Source organism: Vanessa cardui, chromosome 21 (assembly GCF_905220365.1).
Source record: "Vanessa cardui chromosome 21, ilVanCard2.1, whole genome shotgun sequence".
NCBI lineage: Eukaryota > Metazoa > Arthropoda > Insecta > Lepidoptera > Nymphalidae > Vanessa > Vanessa cardui.
Window position 1 is genome coordinate 5403030 of NC_061143.1, and position 20734 is coordinate 5423763.

The 20734-nt window shown below is 32.3% G+C and overlaps 1 protein-coding gene across 2 annotated transcripts in view; it reads right to left on the reverse strand.

The window, feature by feature from the left end:
* Positions 1-20734, reverse strand: part of LOC124538719 (DE-cadherin) — a 178015-nt gene that overhangs the window by 11948 nt on the left and 145333 nt on the right. For both annotated transcript variants that reach the window (XM_047115873.1, XM_047115874.1), the window contains 7 exons: positions 20193-20474; positions 15779-15932; positions 14215-14402; positions 6933-7124; positions 6124-6279; positions 4090-4287; positions 92-308 (listed from right to left, as the gene is read on the reverse strand). In XM_047115873.1, the coding sequence (XP_046971829.1) occupies positions 92-308; positions 4090-4287; positions 6124-6279; positions 6933-7124; positions 14215-14402; positions 15779-15932; positions 20193-20474 (1387 nt within the window). The remainder of the gene's footprint in view (positions 1-91; positions 309-4089; positions 4288-6123; positions 6280-6932; positions 7125-14214; positions 14403-15778; positions 15933-20192; positions 20475-20734) is intronic.

Sequence of the window (20734 nt, forward strand, 5' to 3'; positions counted from 1 at the left end):
ATAAAGTATATTGCGATGAAATCATTTAATGCCCATCAAAGATAATAAACGGACATCAATTACGTCTAGAAGGTAATTCGGACTAATTTACCTCCATTCAAGCAGACGAGCGGTTCTTCAACGTCACAAGTGCACTCAGACTCCACTCTGGCGGAGACACCGACGAAACTGGTTGTGTTCGTGTACACGGAGAGCGGGACATTGTTCTTCATCAGGATATTACGGCAAGAGTCTTCACACTGTTCCTTTTCTATCAAACACTCGTCTATCTTCACCATGTAGATTTTCGCTTGGAGTTCCTCTTCCAGCTAAGAAGGTATTTTTTAATTATTATATTAAAATTTAACAAGAAATTTGTGTAGTACTAATCGCCCGCGGATTCGCAAGCGTATTAATATTGGTTGTCATATTTAAGGCACAAAAAATCGCCTCTTGTGGAGTATCTTATATATCTTGAGGGATAAAATAAGGGATCATAGTAGCTCCAATCTTTAATTTCAATTCAATCAGTCGAAATCCTAAGAAGATTTATACAAATTTTCATCCCGATTTTTTCCCCATAGGGGTGGAATTTATTAAAATCCTTTCTTAGTGGACGCCTACGTCATAAAATCTGACTGCATGCCAAATTTCAGCCCGATCCGTCCAGTGGTTCGGGCTATGCGTTGATAGATAACTATGTCAGTCAGTAACCTTTAAGTTTTATATATTTAGAAGATTGAAACAAAATGTTAGGCTGTAACTCTGGTTTAATCATCCATTTAAGTTTGAGACATAACACAAATACAAGGTAGTGCTATTTACCTGTAGAATAACTGATCAATGAACGATACTTATATCGTTAAGTCTAGTTAGAACAAGTTTGAATAAAAATGAAAGAAAATTAATCATTTTGTTTTTAAGTTACTACTTCTTTATATATGTAATACTACTTTGCATATATATGTATGAATTCATTTAGATATAAAAAAAATAAAATTTCAATGTATCAATTGCCATGAATGGGGTGAAACATTTTTTTGTAACTATTTCACGTTAGTCACGTTGGTGCGATGTGTAGTCTGTAAGTCTCATTTAATGCCATGATATCGACGTTGTGGCGATCCATTGCATATAAAAACTCATCATGACCAGTACCAAGTGAGCCAGGATTCAGAAAGCCAATTCGTAATTTTTTTGACTTATTCATTTTACGCATGTATATAATATATTAAAAAATCAAATATGTATATTATACTGGCTAACTGTGAACGATACATGAGTTCCAAAATATACGCTATACTCGTATGAAGTTTACTTTTACATATTACATTCGGCATCTCACAATAATTGTTACATATATTACTTTTAAAAGCAAATAATATAATTAAATATAATAATAATACATCGTTACAATTACTATTTAGAAGTATGATACTGCCACAAAGTGAAAACTTAATTATATAAAATATAATACACTTTAAATAAATATTAGAAATTAATTTAACCTGCTTGCGAATTAATTTTATTTTTACATGTATGATATATTCTTTAAATTTATCTAATAAACTAATCTTATATGAGCTCAAAATCAAACGGTATTGTCTCCAAAAAACTTAATTGTGTCGCTCAACGTGCGTATACGACGAGTTTCGGAGTCTCCGCTGCGACGGGCGTAAATGCGTCCTCCTCGTGTCCAGATATATCGCCATCCATCGCGTCGACCTAATTCGCGTGTTTTATAAAATATATGGCGATTCATCGGAGTGAGACGCTCGTTAACATAAAACCGCTTAGGCACCGACTCGACGATTCCCGATGAGTCACAGCCGCGGCGCACGCGCGCGGCTCGTAGCATTTCGTCGCGGACGGCGCGCCGAGCGAGACGCACGACAATTGGCCGCGGCCGAGTTTGGCTGCTGTGATCGGCTATTATACGGCGCGGGCCCCAACGCTCAGCGCTGACGATGTCATGTTCCTCCAGTGGCACCCCAATTTTTTTTGAAATTAAAACTACTATATTGGTTGGATTTTCGCCATTTTTCTCCTCTAAACCCGAGATTTCAATATCATTTAGCAGGTTCTCTTGGTCACGGTCATTCAATTCGGATCGCAGTTGGGCAATTGTTTCGGTCGCATTTTTATCGACAATTTCCGAGTGTCGCTCCTGATTAATTTTTTCTAAATTATCTAAGCGTTTCTCGACGCTGTCCACCCGTTTATTAAATTCGGATATAGTCGTACTAAGCCGCGACAGCTCCCTGGTTACCGAAGAAAATTCCAATCGCAACAGCCTTATCTCATGAGCGAGGGACTTTTCAGAGTTATTTTCATCAGCATCTGTGAAATTGTCCTCTGCATTTTCTGTATCTGAGCTGGGAGAGGGATGGCTACTGGCGCTCGCAGGGGTAGTACGCTTCGTTCCTACTTTGCAATTGTTGCACAGTATTTTCTTGGGAATAGTGTCTCCCGGCTTTATATTAACGCACATTCTATGATAAAGCATAGCGCATTTGCTACACTTCGCGCCATCTATTATTGCGAGGTATTTACCGCAATGATTGCACTTATTCGTCATAACGCTGCGTTAATATCAACAAGGCAATTATGAATATGGATGCTAGATGGCACTTATAATAATTAATAGTATTTTGTAAAATTATTTTAATTTAATTTAGTTTTATATCGCTATACTTAATTGTAATTGATTCTTAAGTGTCCAGGTTTATTACTATTTTATATGAACTTTTCTGGCTATTAAACACTTTAACCTAGTATTATATTTAATTTAATTGTTTGTGGGTACAAGTTAACTTTCCACTGTACGCTAAATTATATTTTTGTATTTGCAGCACTTATCACTTTATTTTAGATATCACTAACACTGTAAATATGTAGTCACAATTTATATAACGTTTTAATAAAACTTTTAAAGATATTTACGTCGTTTTACTATTTTTACTGAACTTAATTGTACATAAACACTGTCAATGTCGTTCACTTGACGTACGGAAATAAGGTGATCACTGAAAATCAGTGCTGCCGTCTTTGCGAATTTCACACATAGTACGAATCGTATTTTAATTTAAGTATAGAAAAAAAAAAAAAAACTATATAATTTAAATCGTTAATTTTTTTTTTTTTTTGTGTGTGTGAAATTCCTAGGCCGACAGCAAATGCTGAGTGATTTCCCTTTTTGTGGCATCGTAGTGCTATGTAGGCAGCATTTTGTTTTTATTTATTTATGCCTCTTTTTAAAATCTTTCTTAGATATTATTTAATTGTATTGTTATTTTAAGTTTTTGTTTTTTTTTTTTTGTTGTATTTTTTATGTCACTGATGTATCAACACGATGCTTACAAATAAAAATTCTTTCTTTCTTTCTTTCTTTCTAGTGTATTATTAGCGATTTTTCCTTCCCATTCGCAGTAAATGTTTAATTGTGGATAATCCGTATCTGCCTAGTGTAGTGGTCGCTTTATACATCCTGTATTGCTAACGAGGTCATTAGAACGAACCCTAGCACCGATTTAACCGTACGAGTTAAAAACTCCGAAGCAACTGCGCATTAAAATACTTTTTCAAATACGCTCCAACAATTCGTCAAGATTAAATCGCTATAAGGTTACAATACAAGACGGATATGTCACATTTTAACGAAAGAAATCCTTAATTTGGAAATGCCTTTGTGAATTCATAACGACTTATTCGTTTTAAGAAGGACGTAAGTTCTCATAGCAAATTTTTTTTTTTTGTATAAGTATTTACGTTAAGAATTTCACTTAATAAAAAAATAAATTACGGTGAAAATTATGTATTTGTTCTCGTTTTAATAATGACAACTTAACATCTTATTTTCTAAGATGTTACGTCCTTGTGCTTTTAATCACACTGACTCACCCTTGCAATCGAAACAGAACAGCACTATTGTTGTTTGGGGGTAGAATATGTATTGAGCTAGGCTATGGATATAGAATATAGTCCACAGTTTAAGCAATAGAAATATATGTTTAATACTAACTATGACACTATCGTACTAGTCCGTCACTTAAATCTGTGTGTGATGTCATTTGTTTTTTAGAAGAAATAAAACATGTATTTTTGACTTACCTTTTCCTGTATCCCGATAACCATACTATCTAGTTTCTCGGCTTCAAAGTACGGCGATCCGTGAGCTGAGAACCGGACGTCCAAAAACGCGTCCTTGACTGTCAGCTTGCTGAATACCGTGAAAACGTCAACATTATCCATTGACTTGTTATAGAGTTCTGATAGGCGACGGTGTAGTTTGTCCTTTTTACTCGTGCCCTGTTGAAAGGAGATAGATATAGTATTTTGTATTACATCTTAAAATACATTTACAAATTTATATTGCAGATAATTACTTAAATTATGTTGTACAATACATTAAAAATCAAATATATGTCACTTAAAATTATATGTGATACAAAAATATCCATGTATTTATAAACAATATACAATAAACTTATGGACTTTCATTTATAACTTTTCTCTGTCCTATTTTATTAATTCTTCGGATGAGAACAATTGTGAAACACAAGTTTCAGCTTCAGCCGCGCTCAAAGCACTCGCATATGAAGTTGTTGATGAGAAACTAAGATTAAATAATTTATAAATAGTTCGAAAGTCCGAAGTAATCTCTTCTATAAGAAAATTAATTTACTTGAAATATATTGCATAATTTTCATACGATATTCGATTCTAATTGTTACCAGGATGAAATGTATTTAACACAGTTTAATAAGGGATTTATTAAGATCATGTTAATGCATTGATATCAAACTCGCCGACAATCACTTGAGACCCGTAACTTCAGTTGACCTTGGAATGTTACCCCGCAACCTAATAATAAACTTTCTACTGAACAAGTTTCGGCTTAATATTAAAAGGATTCGTATATTTATTAGAATTTGAACCTTATTTATATTCCAATAAAGTTTTCATTCGATTCGAATAAGAATTTATCCTTTAGGTATTTCTTCCGATCGTGAACTTGTCAGGCTACGCAAAATGTTGAGTTCCGTAGTTGTTTGGATTTTTCCTCGTACAATTTTATAAATCACTTCTTCCTTTACGTCATTAAAATATCATAAAGTTGCTGAATTTTTGTAATCATTGCATTAGAATCAAAAATCAAAGTATACTTTATTCAAGTGGGCTTTTACAAGCACTTTTGAATCGTCATTTAAAAATTAAGTGAAGCTACCACCGGTTCAGAAAGTAGATGCTACCGAGAAGAACCGGCAAGAAACTCAGTAGTTACTCTTTTTCAATATACATATTTATAATAACAAATGAATGCATTTCAGACGCCTTTAAATCCCTGAAATGGTATCTTTTATGCTTCTGACGTTAACCGGCGAAAGCTGTTAAATCCTACTTTGTCCGCATATGCAAACCCCTATTATATTATTATCATTATTTATAGTACAACTCAGGGCAGGCCCCGTATAATACCCAGTTGGGTGTTTAAGATACAAATGGATGTATACAGTCTAATCTTGTAATCTCTTAGAGCTCTGTTATAATGAGTACAAAGTTTAAATAACTTAATAGACTATGACGGTTATGCTTCCCAAGTGAGGATATGTTTAACTCTTAGTGCGTTTATGAAGCTGTGTTCACTCGAAATTTACAACATTATACTGCAGTATATACATAATTTTGGCTTGGATATTATCCAAAACATTTCAAGTAAAAACCTCAAAGGAGCCTCCATCTTTGAGGCTTGCGGTTACATGTGTGAATGCATTTCTAATAAAGACCGGAGTTAAGATTTAAGATTCATTTACTTAGTTTCAAAGATTTTATGCTTAGACTTATATTTAGAACATTTTCAGTGTTCAACATAACTTTACATAACAAGTTAAACATTTAATTTAAATATATTTAACGAGGTCAGACCATGAAAGCCACGGTTTGTATTTCAAATATTTTCTTAAGGAAAATTTTAAGACTAAACGTAAAATATTCACATAGGAAATAATAAAAAATTTCAAGAGAACAACAAGAGTGCAACGTACATTCAGAATATACCGGATATTCTGAATGTACGTTGCACTCTTCGAATCCGCGTACAAAAGACGCTGTCAGTAAGAGGATAAGTGACACTTGTTTACTTACATCTGCTTCAGGAATAATAAACTCTTCAGCGGTGACGTTCACGAAGCGGATCGATCCGGATTTGTCGACCGCTTCCTCCGGTATCTCCTTTATTGTCACGTTCACTGTCGCCTCCACACTGTGGAAGGGCACGAGCGGTTCGTTTTCTTCTGTCACCTTTAAAAATGTTCAAAATAATCTTAATAATTATAAATTATATAGATGAAGATCATTGTGACCAATAATCACGAACTTGTTTTGTTGACGTTACTAAATTATACGTATATGAAATTGTTTCTCAACTCAATATAATTTCAAATTAACTCAGACAAACAACGCATTGCGACAACCGTATAAATATAATCAAAAGCGAATCGGCTTGTTCAAACTAAATTAAATCGCCAACAATTTATACGGAGTTAGAATAGAAATAGGCACGTTCCACCTAGACCTCATAGCTCAGTCGGTCAGGTCACGCGGCGAGTGCTTAACATTTAATTATTAACTTCCCCACAACTTCAAACCCCAGAGAACTGCAAACATAAATAGAACGGGAGTCGCTGAACTCTTTTCAGACTTTATTAATTTTTCGACGATAAAGATAAGGTTAAGATTTCAAAAAATTTAATATGAACGATATTTTTGACGGTCTGAATGAGAAATTTTGTAGCTTCTGGAGCGGAATTATGAATTCGCGAGATTTCAGCAACGAGAAAAAGTATTTATGTTACCAAAAGTCGTTAAAAAATTTTACACAAAGAAAGGATACAAATGAAAAATTGTTAGTAGAACTGTTTTGCCAACGCTACTTTTCATTTGTATATACTTACATTGAATCGTAGCAAGTAAGTTCCATTGGGCGTTCCCTCTTTCATGGTTATCATGCCCGTGTTACTGTGGACATCGAAGTAGGGGCTCCTCTGTTCGTAAGACGGCAACCACATAAACCGCTTGTCCGGTAGGTCCCAATCATCAGGATCGTTAACGAAGACTCGTCCTATTTCTGTATCCGGTGCTTCTCCCTGTAGACATATACGACATTATTATCTTATAATAATTCTGATTGAAAATAACTCTCTTACGGCAATTATTTAAGAAATATTTCCAAAGTATTCGATTGGTTTAAAATAGAGTTCGATTTGCTCTTGTATTGTAAAAGAGCTCTTCAATTCATTTTTTTGTTTAATTAATTTTCCGAGCTCAGCTTTCCAAAGTTGTTATCGCGTTTGGAATACTATTGAAATATCGTTACATTGATTTAAAAATGTTTATATAAGTTTAATAAACGATCAATTAGCCTAGCACTAGTGCTTTCTGCGCTAAGTAACGCATAACATGACATGCATTCCATATTGGTTGATAATAAAAAATATAGTTCCTGTAAATTTTAAAAGATGGCGTTAATAGTATAATTATATACTATCTGTTTTTATTCAAATACTTATAATAATTCAATATTGCGTTTATATTTTTATACCATTACCCGTGAGTGTATTTTTATCAGTATTGCACCCGTTCAATACTAAATACTAATACTAAATATACTACAATTTTTATTTACGACATCACATTAGAAACTTCTAAAAATATCAATGTGTCTTTACTTTACTTGTCCATGGATTATATACAAAAACCTTCCTCTCAAATCACTTTCTATTAAAAAAATCTCATTAAAATCCGTTGCGTAATTTTAAAAATTTAATCATACATAGAGGCAGTGGCAAGTGACTTTGTTTTATACTATATAATGATAAAACGATAATGAAATCGTCTCCAATTTTTAAGTTTAACGTAAGTATAGTTGAAATTTAGTTTTGAGCACAATGTATCACTAATCTCTATTAAACGCCCAGACTAACATGGCAAGCTATTTCCTAAGTAACGAGTCGTTTGGCATAAACTTCATTAGGAGTGGAACCTCCTGTCGCGTTTGCGGGCAAGTCGTCGCCTCATTAAGTAAGTCGGTTCTAGCTCGAGTACTTACTATATATAAGGAATAGCATGTATTGAATAAGATAGAAGCAAAGTGTCATCTTTATTAATATTATAAATGTGAAAGTAACTCTGTCTGTCTGTAGCTCTTTTACGACCAAACCACTGAACCGATTTTGATGAAATTTGGTACGAAGCTAACTTGAATTCCAAGAAAGGTCTAGGTCACTTTTTTGCCTAACACTTGAAAACCAAAACCGTAAAACGCGAGCGAAGAAGCGAAAACTTTTCTTTTTCAATAATAAATCTATTGTATTTGAATACAGGAGTCTAATTTTAGATATTCTTCCCAATGTTATACCTGAATGCGATTGGTTTAGATTACTATATGTCTAGATAGATCGTCAAAGCTGAGAACCAAAAATAAATAGTGTGCAACACATGTATATAAAAAGAATTACTTTTCGCGAGTGTCAAACATAGCTTTCACGTTCAGTTGGGTAGTAAATTTTATCCGTCTGTTTTGAGACACGATCTAAACAAAAAAATAATCTTGAAATTTGTATTGATAAAATGAATAAATCGCTTCAAATTAAAGAAAAACATAAGTAATTATAAATTACATCAAATAAATTTTTATGCCAGCTCTATCGCTACAAAGGCAATAAAAAAGTCAAAAACACATTTTCTAATTAACAATCAAATGATAGCATATAGACGATATTATCATTTACAAGATATTCACAATTAATATTAATTTCATAATTCGTATAATAAATCAAATAAACTTTTGTACAATCATGCCACTTCTGATAGTATATTTTCTATGGTCTGGTTTCAATTCAGCGTGACCTTGATTTAAGTAATGAAAATCCAAGAGTCGAAACATAAATAATATACTACATTTTAATAATAGAAGTGTATGCTTTGATACAAACATTTTTTGCCCTAATTATACTTTAAATATATATAAAGATCGTATCAGACGAAATTAACGATGGACTAGCTGTTTACCCCGAATTCTTTATTATTTTGCTTCATTTTTTTTTTAAATGGCCATCTCAGTATAATGATATGTTTTCTGATACACCCGACGACTATCTCTTTGACTACCTTAAGACGGAATCTTATAACTTGAAACTATAATAATGATATGCAAATTTCCTATTATTGTATATTTTAATGATATTGATTTTCTTCTTGAGCTGAGATGGCCCAGAGGTTAGAACGCGTGCATCTTAACCGATGATTGCAGGTTCAAACCCAGGCAAGCACCGCTATATATATGTGCTTAATTTGTGTTTATAATTCATCTCGTGCTCGGCGGTGAAGGAAAACATCGTGAGAAAACCTGCATGTTTCATTTCAGAATTTCATCGAAATTCTGCCACATGTGCATTCCACAACCCGCATTGGAACAGCGAATATGTTCCAAACCCTCTCCTTAATGGAAGAGTAGGCCTTATCTCAGCAGTGGGAAATTTACAGGCTGTTACTTTACTTTTACTTACTTGATTTTCTTTATATAATGATTAAACAGTTGTAATGTGTCGATTGCCATCTTGATATTTCAATATACCGCCGCGTGCCGATTCGAAATTTAGATTTTACCGAAAAGAACCATCAAGTGGTCAACCATCTAGTGGTAACTAATTTCTACCAATTAAAGTACACGTTGGCAAGTTGATTAAATACAATAAGTAATAAGGATTAAATTATTCGTGCTGAATGAAAATTAATTAATATTCTATTCGTTTATATTATATAAATTAAATAATATTCGTATATTGTTTTATAGTCCACGCTTACAACTCGAATTGTTACTTAAAAATATATTTTACTATAAAATTTAATTTTTTTTTTTTTTTTGTTTTACAGTTTCTTATCAGTTCTTCTCGGTAGAATCTACTTTCCCAATCGTGATAGCTTTACATTTAATTCAAAATAACAACATGATGATTTAAAGGTGCTTTTATGTGCACATAAATCTTATCATCATCTTATTTATAACTCAAAAGTTTATTTCAGTAATGTAGTGCGCATTAAAAAATTGAGTAAGTATACTGAAGACTACTAAAACTTATCCGGAATAAAACCACTGCCGTAACTAAGCGGAATCAGGGCAAGGCAGTAAAAAGTGCTTCCCCCGTAATCCCAGTTTACGTACGCACCGCACTAAACCCACTTTCATTAAGGCAAAATTAACATTTTAATAGCCATATATTATAAAACTAGGGGTTTCCCGCCGAATCGCGCGAATATTTTGTTGATTTATCATTACAATTTTCAAATTTCATAACATATTTTTTTCTTATATTTTTCAAAAATATACATATAAGTATATGTATATTTTGTGGATGGATGGTCGTTTAGTCGTAGATCTTCGGCCATATCGAACAGAGTACAACAACAACAGCCTGTAAATTCCCACTGCTGGGCTAAAGGGCTCCTCTCCCTTTGAGGAGAAGGTTTGGAACATATTCCACCACTCTGTTCCAATGCGGGTTGGTGGAAACTCGAACAGAGTAAACGAAATAAAAAAAAATTAATGACAGTAGCATATTATTCGACAATTTGATGTCAATGTCAAAGTTTACATTAAAACATTTTTTAATCTATACGTTATTCAATCAGACTTCAGATCAGGAGTATTCGTGTAAAAGCGAAAACAGAAAATTAAAAAAAAAAGCTAAGGCTTATCGGATCTGTACATTGACTAAATCATTCACGTTCGGTCACCAATCAGATCAGATTCACGGTTCGTTTTGTTTCACTAAATAGTTTACCGTTTCAACTTTATTTGAATATTTTAAATCTATTGACACATTTTAATATCATGACATATATATTTGACATACGACTACGAAGCAATTAATAAATATTTTGTACTTTTTTTCTAAAATTATAGATATACATTTGTAGCTTTAGGTCATATAATGGCCTCATCCGACCGTTGCATTTAATTTTTTTTACTAATTTTGCAATCGTTGTTTATCTATAGTTCATAATCTTTGTATAAGGTTTGACTAATTTAAATACTAACACATGATTTATAACTTTCCGTCTAACTCATCAGATATAATCTTCACTATCGTTAAAAAACAATACCTAATATTGTTGCTAAGATATGCAGAAGATTAATTTTTATTATAGGTTTAAGACGTTATCTCTTGACTCATTTGCTGATTTTACTGTTCCCGGGTACACAGCAATATAAAGTATTTCTTTTGCTACAACCAATAAGTAGTTGGAACACAAACTACACCAGTAGAAGTATAAAATAAAATATTATAACGGAAAAAATTTAATACCCCAGGTAAAAAAATGTCTTCTAAAATTGCTAATTTGAGTTTTGTTGGTGGAAATAAAATTCTCACTTGGTCGCAATCGCAGGAGGAATCGTAAAATTGTTTATAGTGGCTTGTAAAGAGCAGTGGATCTGTTAACGCCATTGTTACAGATATTTCTTGGTTCATTCGATATTTTGTAGCACTAGAATGCATGTTTTATATTAATATACTCATAATTTCCAACACATTAGGTATTTATATTTTAATCACTTCTGGACGAAATCTACATAAAAGCTGGTCTTGCGTTAGTCGCGTCCGTTGGGTGCCCGTACGCACACCAGAACGTCAGTCCATGTAAGGAGGCTGACATTGTTTGTTTTATATAATATAAGCCAATTATAATATTTTCGTAAAAGACGAAATGTATTCCACATTTCGTCTTTTAGGTATACGTACTTAGTTTGTGTAAGTTCTCCTCGTTAGAACTTGCGTTTCGTAACTTTAAAACAATTTGAAACCTGACATACAAATCATTTATATAATCTATAATTGTACATCTTTTTAATGCAAAAATATCTGCGTTACAACTTTAAAATAAAAAATGTTATCTGTTTGTTTCGTTTAATCACAAAGATGACTGGACCAAAGTTTTCTAGTAGGTAGTTGAAATTATTAGAGTAACTAAGGCTACCTTTATTTTAGAAAATAGTATATCATATTTTGCTAGGCATACTTAATAACTAATAAATATTATTTTATTATTTTGTTCATTACGTACTATATTGGACAACATCACATACATTACTCTGATCCAAATGTAAGTAGCTAAAGCACTTATGTTATGGAAAATCAGATATAACGTCGGTACCTCAAACATCCAGACGCAAGATACCATAGAAAAATAATTAACATTTTCTACATCGACTCGGTTGAGAATCGAACCCGGGACATCGGAGTGGGTGGTTCATGGGTACAATCGTACCCATGAAAACCTTCATACTCACTACTCGACCACAGAGGTCGTCTCAAATAATAACTCTAATGAAAATGATACAAAGTGTGCAAAGGCTGTATATAACGAAACATATCACTCGGAACCAATAGTAGAATTACAGTTAAATTAATCTTGTGAAATTGAAGATACAATTGTGCTCGTATAAAAGGATATTTTAATTTGATTTTAATGATACTTAATATTATTTCACATCAAACGTATTGCGTCGAAAGCGAACAAAAGTTTTCGCCAATTATTAATTTAGTCATGCAAAAATGGAATAAAAATATAACCAACATGAAAGCATTTTAATTAACTTTATACATATTATTAAAGGTCATTAAGGTTTTAATAGCGAGAAATGTTAAATGGAATCACACGAAATGCGATTACAACGAAATTTTATTTCGCGTCATTTTACAGCCCGATAAATACTTGGTTACGAAACGTGCGTATTTAGGGCGAGCCCTATAACATACTAGAGAAACGACCCGGCTTATTTACAGTTGCAAATAATACATAAATAAATATATATAAAAAATTACATCCTATAAGCACTCAGGAATATTGTAGCTTTCTATTTTTTTTTAAATTGGATCAAGTCGTATTCAGATTATCCCTTATTTCTTTATAATACTGGACAAAATACATTTTAATCAATTAAACTAAAATAAGATATAGGTAGCACAAAATATATCTAACAATAGATAACGAACGAAGTAGATGCATATTTATTGAAAATCTTATTTAAATTAATCTGTTAAAATTTTATTTTTTTTTCTTGCCTTGAATGACACATCTTCAATGGGTCACTGCTATACTAAATATTCTTTTTATATAAAGTAATAAATAAATGTAATTTATTGTGTAAATTAACACAAATACGTAACTTTTACTTAAGTAATATCTTTTGGGAAAATACTTAAAATTGAATTGGTTTATACGATACTAAATAAATGTTCTAAAAATAAAATCGTTTACAAAATTAAAAAAGGAACTATGCATTTGAATTTGGAACCATCCAGAACGTACAAACAAAAAAGAACGAATGATTTCTCCTCTCCTTTTGAGACACAAATTGCCAATTTATACTCACATAATATCGCCAGCTGTATATTTCGTTGAAGTACGTTTCCGTCTGATTGCATTTTGGGAAATAATATCATATTAAATATTACATATATAAAATATATAGACAACGTAAAATATTTTTTATCAATGATACATAAGTAAGCAAATATCAAAGATATTAGCAATCCTAATTTTGACTGATCCTGTTCAAACATGTTTTAAATACAGAAGCATAAATATACATATTATAAATACATCTCAAGATATACTTATAGAAGTATTGGTCTATTACTATTTTTGGATGGCAGGGCAGTTGATAAAACTAATTACGGCAAATCGTTTATCGATATTCTGAAGTATATCAGTGCCTGCGATATCACGACACCTACTATAGATTAGTCCTATGTCTATAAATACGCATGTACATATTAATAAAACTAATCAATCTTTGCTTGTATAATTTCGTAGTTGCTAACTATGGCTTAATTGGTGGTGAAACATTTTAACGAATCAATTTTAAGCGTAACTTAACGTCAAAAACAATTACGAAATTAAAAAAACAAAACGCGATTTATTTCGACAATATTTCACCAATAAATTGTTTTATACAATTAACGTTTGATTCGGGTTTTTTTTAATATCTCCGTTACTAGTTCAATTAAAATAGTTCAATATAACTCAAACAAACGTGACTGTTCGAAGTTTAAACTAATCTGTGCAATCGATTCAAAACTATTTTAACATGAGGCTGTATAATGGAATGCTTTTGCTTCCCCTAAATAAAAATAATTAGTTTGACGTTTCATATTTGTGTTTAGAAATTACCTTGTAATTGTATACGAATATATCACTGTGACCAGGACCCATCGGATTGTCATTCCTATCGCCGATGACGATGTGGAGAATCGAAACGCCAGTCAATCTTGGAGTGCCGGAGTCAGTTATTGCGACTGGTATCTTGTACTCCTTGCGTTGTTCTCGATCAAAGGAGACGATTGTAGAAAGTATGTTGCCTGAAATAAAAGAAAATGTTTATATATCTACATTATAACGATTGTGTGACTGTTAAACTGGCCAATATGGGCTGATAAAGCACAATAGCCCGATAGCTTATAAATGTAACAATGCAGTTCTCACAACTATGCTATAGTTGAAATGCAACGAAAATCCGCTGACTTTTCTTTTGCTTAAATTGTTGAAATAATTAATCTAAGCTCAGCGTTGAAGAAAATCATCACGATAAAAATTATTTTTTCAAAACAAATGTGACACATTACTAAACGCAAAAGATTGTTGTGGAATAAACCCACAATTTCCGTAGAGGAATAAAGGTCTCTGCCAAAAAGTGCGATATTTATAGGAGTTAAATTAAAATTGAAAGAAAACTCCGAATGGTTTCCAAATAAAACCAATTAATTTGATTTAAAAAAATAATGTAAATTAAAGGAGGAGCAATTAATTATAATGTAATATAGTAAATTAGATAGCTGTTACACTAAACGAACACACACGATCGCGTTAAAAGTTTGTTAGGCTTAAAACTTAGAAGAAAGTCTACTTAAACGAAAAAGTTGCCAGCAGTTCGGTACTAAATAATTTCCGCAGACACGAGTTACAATTATCAACACGCAAACTTGAATGGGAAAACGACTAAAATTGAATTGGCACTCCTAAAACAAAGTTACGAGTTCGGCTTGAAGCGCCATTTATTGCATTTTAACTACATTAATTGATCGAAAACTCGATTTCAGTTCCGCCTTAAAATTCCGTGTTGTTGAGATTGTGAGGGCACATCGAGAGGAGCTCGAATAAGATTCTAATTCGGTTATTTAAATTGCATCGAGTGATCTTTAGAAATATTTAACGTGGAAATTTAAATGGTTTCTCAAATAATTGGGAACAAATTATATTAACGCCCAGTATTATTTCAATTTCAATTTCAATAAATTTCAAAGTCATCGCTGTATATATAAGTCTTAAGGCTGACGGTAGATTTGTAATGACAGCATTTTGTCGCAGGTAGACGCTGTCAAGTTGCCTAACTGAAGATTGACGACAGGCTGAAAGCCTGAATTTCCTGTGAGATAAATTTCATCGCCATGTTTTCTATCTCCGCTGAGCTCGTAAACTACTTACTTATGTAGGCTCGACGCCTACTGACTTACATACTTATAAGAGTTTTAAAAGTTTTTCTGAGATAAAGTATCGAAAAACCTGTGTAACACTCTTCGCAACAAGAATAAACTTCACAAACCGTTTCGAAGTATGTGTGACATTAGCAACGATTTGCCTGTATTAGCAAGTATCTTACCGTACATTTATGGCACATCGGAGAGCTGAAAGAAACTGTCGGATAGAAACAAAGGATAAAAATTGCAAATTGCATTACCTTGTATGTGGAATTTGGATCGGATGTCGAAGCTAACGGATTCATTGAGCGCGAAAGTGAAAGGAGGACCATTTTCAGTGGAGTCGTAGTCTTTTGCCGTGAGAATCACAACCTGCCCTGGGGGGTCGTTTTCGTACCATATTACTGGCTGAGTCTGCAATACAAATATAAATTAATAAGGTATATATTACACTGAACATTTTAAGTATAAATATATAGGAATAATAAATTATCTTTTGCGAAATATAGTCGATTATGACGTCATAATTTGGGTATAGAGTGCCGAATATCTGAGTTAAGCTATCGATTGTCTATGCTTACAAAGGGAAATTCATCTGCCGAGGTTCGGAGCTACCCCGAATATAACGTCCGTCGCTTTAATCTAATATTCGTAGGCATATATACGTCAAAAGTGAAATGTTTGAATATTGTTGCATAGTTATTTTTTAATAAATATGCAAATTGTTTTATACTAGGTAATAGCATGCGTCTCTTTAACTTGTTTTTGGTTAAAAGTTATCCGTTACAACTCAAGCGCCATCTATCGTGTGCTGATGGTTTTACAGAGAATTATTCGCTTATTATGACAAAATGGTCAATGATGGGGATTGGTTGACAATTTCATGTCTTCTTCGTTGTCGATTCGATCATCGATTTATCAATAATGAACACCTTATAAACAATGATTATAAGTAAGCCTGTATGTTATTTATATATTGTATATAATTATATGTATTTTTACATGAGCATTTTTCTTTAATTATAGGTACCTGTTTTATTTCACAATTTCATACAGAAATCTAAACGTTTTTTTTTTCTTCTTTTAATAATATATTAAATATAAGCCTTTTTTGTGTTATCTTATAAGAATGATGATATGAAATATCAGTACTAATCAAACTAATGTAACCGATATAAATATATCGTCATATTCTGAGACGAGACAAGAATCTCCTTTGTCATCTATCGTAATAAACTTGTATACTGGCAGCTTATCCAAATTTCCCATTTTATTATTGAATTTAGAACTTTTGGTAAAGTTGAAAACTTATATTTGACAAGGACTCGAGAAATTCTAAGAACATTTTTATTGAAAACAAAAAATTTCGTTCAGAATTTGAAATGTCCTGTCGGAGTACAGGACTACGAAAATGTATATTGTAACGTTTTATTCTGCGGAAATGATTCAGATATGCTATTCTAAATCGCATACATGGAACCTAAAACGAGATATATTATCATAACATTATCTAATTTGCACAAAATACTTGAAAGCCGCATGGTATGCCTATTGGGACATGTTTGCTTCTTAAACCTTTGTTTTTCTCTTTATTGTTTCTTTGTTTTTTGGATTAAGTAATATATATTATGTCCATTTATTAGTCAGGAATGTACATAATGTTTACATACTTTTTTCCTGAATTTTAATACATTCGTGCCCAAAATATATTAAACTTCTTTAATTTATTTTAAATATGGCTGAATTAATGTCTATTAAATATATAAATAATGACATTTCTCATCGTATTTTCTGACACTATTGTGTGTGTCTACCGTACAGATATAGGATAAGACTTTTATAATATACATATATAGAAAATATTTCATTTATTAAATTCGAAACATTAAAATACATTTGTTAAAATGTTAAAATTAATCGTATATAACAGTGATACTAAATAAATGGACATTGATATATTGCATTATATAATACACCCAACTATCTGTACCCTCGTCAAAGGGATTTTTTGATAGACAAGTAATATCGCTTCTCTAATACTGATGCACGCCAGTTTGGGTACCAATAACCACAAATTATTAGAAGACATTGTTTATACCGTACATTGATAAATGTTACGAAAATAGCTACAAAATTATATGTAACTAATAGTCGCCTATTTTTTTGCTCGCGTTTTAGGTTGTTGGTTGTCATGTGTTAGACAAAAAAAGTAGTCTATGTCCTTTCATGGAGTTCAAGTTTGCTTCATACCAAATTTCATCACATGGTTCAGCGGTTTGGTCGTGAAAGAGCTACAGACAGACATAATTACTTTCTCATTTATAATATTAATACAGATAATTGCTTAAAATGTGCATATGTACAACAACAACAGCCTGTAAATTCCCACTGCTGGGCTAAAAGCCTCCTCTCTCTTTGGTTTGGAGGTTTGGAACATATTCCACCGCGCTGTTCCAATGCGGGTTGGTGGAATACACATGTGGCAGAATTTCTTTGAAATTTGTCACATGCAGGTTTCCTCACGATGTTCCTTTACCGCTGAGCATGAGATGAATTATAAAGACAAATTAAGCACATGAATCAGCGGTGCTCGCCTGGGTTTGAATCCGCAATCATCGGTTAAGATGCATGCGTTCTAACCACTGGGCCATCTCTACTCGTACACATATGCATATATAACCATAATGCAATTATATATAACCTCGACGAAATTTACGTATGCGATATGGAAATATACTAGATGAACCTACGGATTTACCAGCGTGAAATTTATAAGACTAACCTATTCATTATTCGTCACTGTGTACCTATATCTTGTCAACGAAAGTTTTAAGTTTAATAATCATATTGGAAATACATGAATAAAATTTAGGATTATTTCTATTTAACAAATATGTGTTATGCGTACCAATAATTCTATATTTTCCAACCTTTAGTCGTAAATATAAACCTGATTACGAATAGTCGTAGTACGTCTGAATTCTAACCGATTTCAAAGGAAATTCTATTAAACGAATGACTAGCAAAGTATTAAAACGGAAATGAAAAATGTCTAACGTAAATTGGAAAAATTGTTTTATAATGTACGATTTTATATTATGTTTAACTAAGTCTGCAAAATTAATAGTTATTTTCTGACACACATTGATTACATCAAAAATCCTATCGACGAATGTTCAACAGAGTTATCTGTTAGCGGTAGGAATGTTATAATGCTTAAATGTATTTAATTCCGAAATCAGTCTAATACTAAGGGAACAGAGAATGTATTTATTATCAGATGGTACAATATTTTAACACGACCATAAAGAGTTTAGATAACTACAGGATCGATGCTAGGAACGAGAAAGTAAGCATCGCCTATTACCAAACTGTGGGTTGCTACTGAAAATTTTGAGGTTATCTTTATATCTTTTATTATACCAGCCTTAGATTTTAAACCAAGATCTCAAGATCTGACAAATTTATAAGCTAGTAGATCAATGTTACAAGTTCAATGAAGATTAAAATATCTAAATAATAGACACGTATTCTATATCTGAAAATTACTTGTGTGGCTTCGTATACTGGGTTACTACTGAAAATTTTGAGGTTATCTTTATATCTTTTATTATACCAGCCTTAGATTTTAAATCAAGATCTGACAAATTTTATATTATTTATAAGCTAGTAGAGCAGACAATTTCAATGAAGATTAAAATATCTAAATAATAGACACGTATTCCATTTCTGAAAATTGCTTGTGTGGCTTCGAAATATATGTTTGTATTATGTCTTAAAAAACTGAACAATAAGCCGATACAAACAACTTCCTCGCAAACAATCGTTTTTAATCAAGACATCCGAGAACATTTTGAAATTGAACACGAAGACGGTGTAGAGTTTCAGGTTTTACTTTCGGTTCTCTAACCTTTTGTGTTTAGTATTTCATTTAGAAGACGAAATTAAGTGAAGATTAAAGTATTTCGAAAAGTTTTCTTTTATTCTATCATGTACGAAAATTGTTCTCAATTCACCAAAGAGTTTTATTACAGAATTCACTATTATATACGGTAAATTTAAGATATTGTACGATTCAAAGCCATTTTAAAAGTTGAGGTTTCGTTTATATTAACAACAAGAGCACATTCATAATAAACCGTTTAAAGAAAATTCCTATGAAATACTTTATGCATTATTTCCTAAAGGCTATCATAAACCAGGTAAATCGTTATAATATCCTCAGAAAACAGACGGCTCCCGCAAAAAGGTTTAGTCCTGATGGCTCCATTTAAATTTATCGATAGCTATTCCTTTAAAATGGTCTATAAAGAGCCCAGAATGGATTCTATAAGGAAATTGCATGTTCGTCCTTTGAAGATTTAAAAGGGGTAATTATTTTTGTAAGAGCAAAAATAAATGCGCAACAAATCCAATGCAATAATGAGGAAATGCTTCAGGGTTCTGTCTCGAGGCGACATTTTTTAATTCGACATCTGTTTCCCCCTTAAAGCCTGATCGTTTCCCATTAGAGCCAGTTTGTAAAATAAAAAGCGATTGAGTTGTACGAGATAAATTACGAAGATTCATGTCTTTCAATCACATATGGAATCTTTAGCAAATATATTAAAATTTAAATTGAATATTATATTACAATATATAAGAATTATAGAAATCAAAAGTTGGAATACTTACATTGGTTAAAAATGGAGCGTTATCGTTGATATCCGTTAATTCCAAAATAACTTCAGTGGTAGATCTCAAGCTATCTGATCCCAATCTTCCACCGTGATCAGCAGCCATGATGAGAATCTGCCACCTTGTAAAACCGGATGGCTGGTCTCTATCTAAAGGCTTCGTAAGACGAAGACAACCATCGTTGTCGATCCTTAGGAATTCCTTCTGTTCGTGCTTTACTAACGAGTAAATTATATTTTGAGGTTCATTCCTATCCAGATCTGGATCATAGGCTTCCACCTGGATAATTAAAATATTATTAAAGTAAGTTAAAAGTAAAGTAACAGCCTGTAAATTTCCCACTACTGAGATAAGGCCTCCTCTTCCATTAAGAAGAGGGTTTGTAACATATTCCACCACGCTGTTCCAATACGTGTTGGTGGAATGCACATGTGCCAGAATTTCGATGAAATTAGACACATGCATGTTTTCCTTCACGGCCAAGCACGAGATGAATTATAAATACAAATTAAGCACATATATATAGCGGTGCTTGTCTG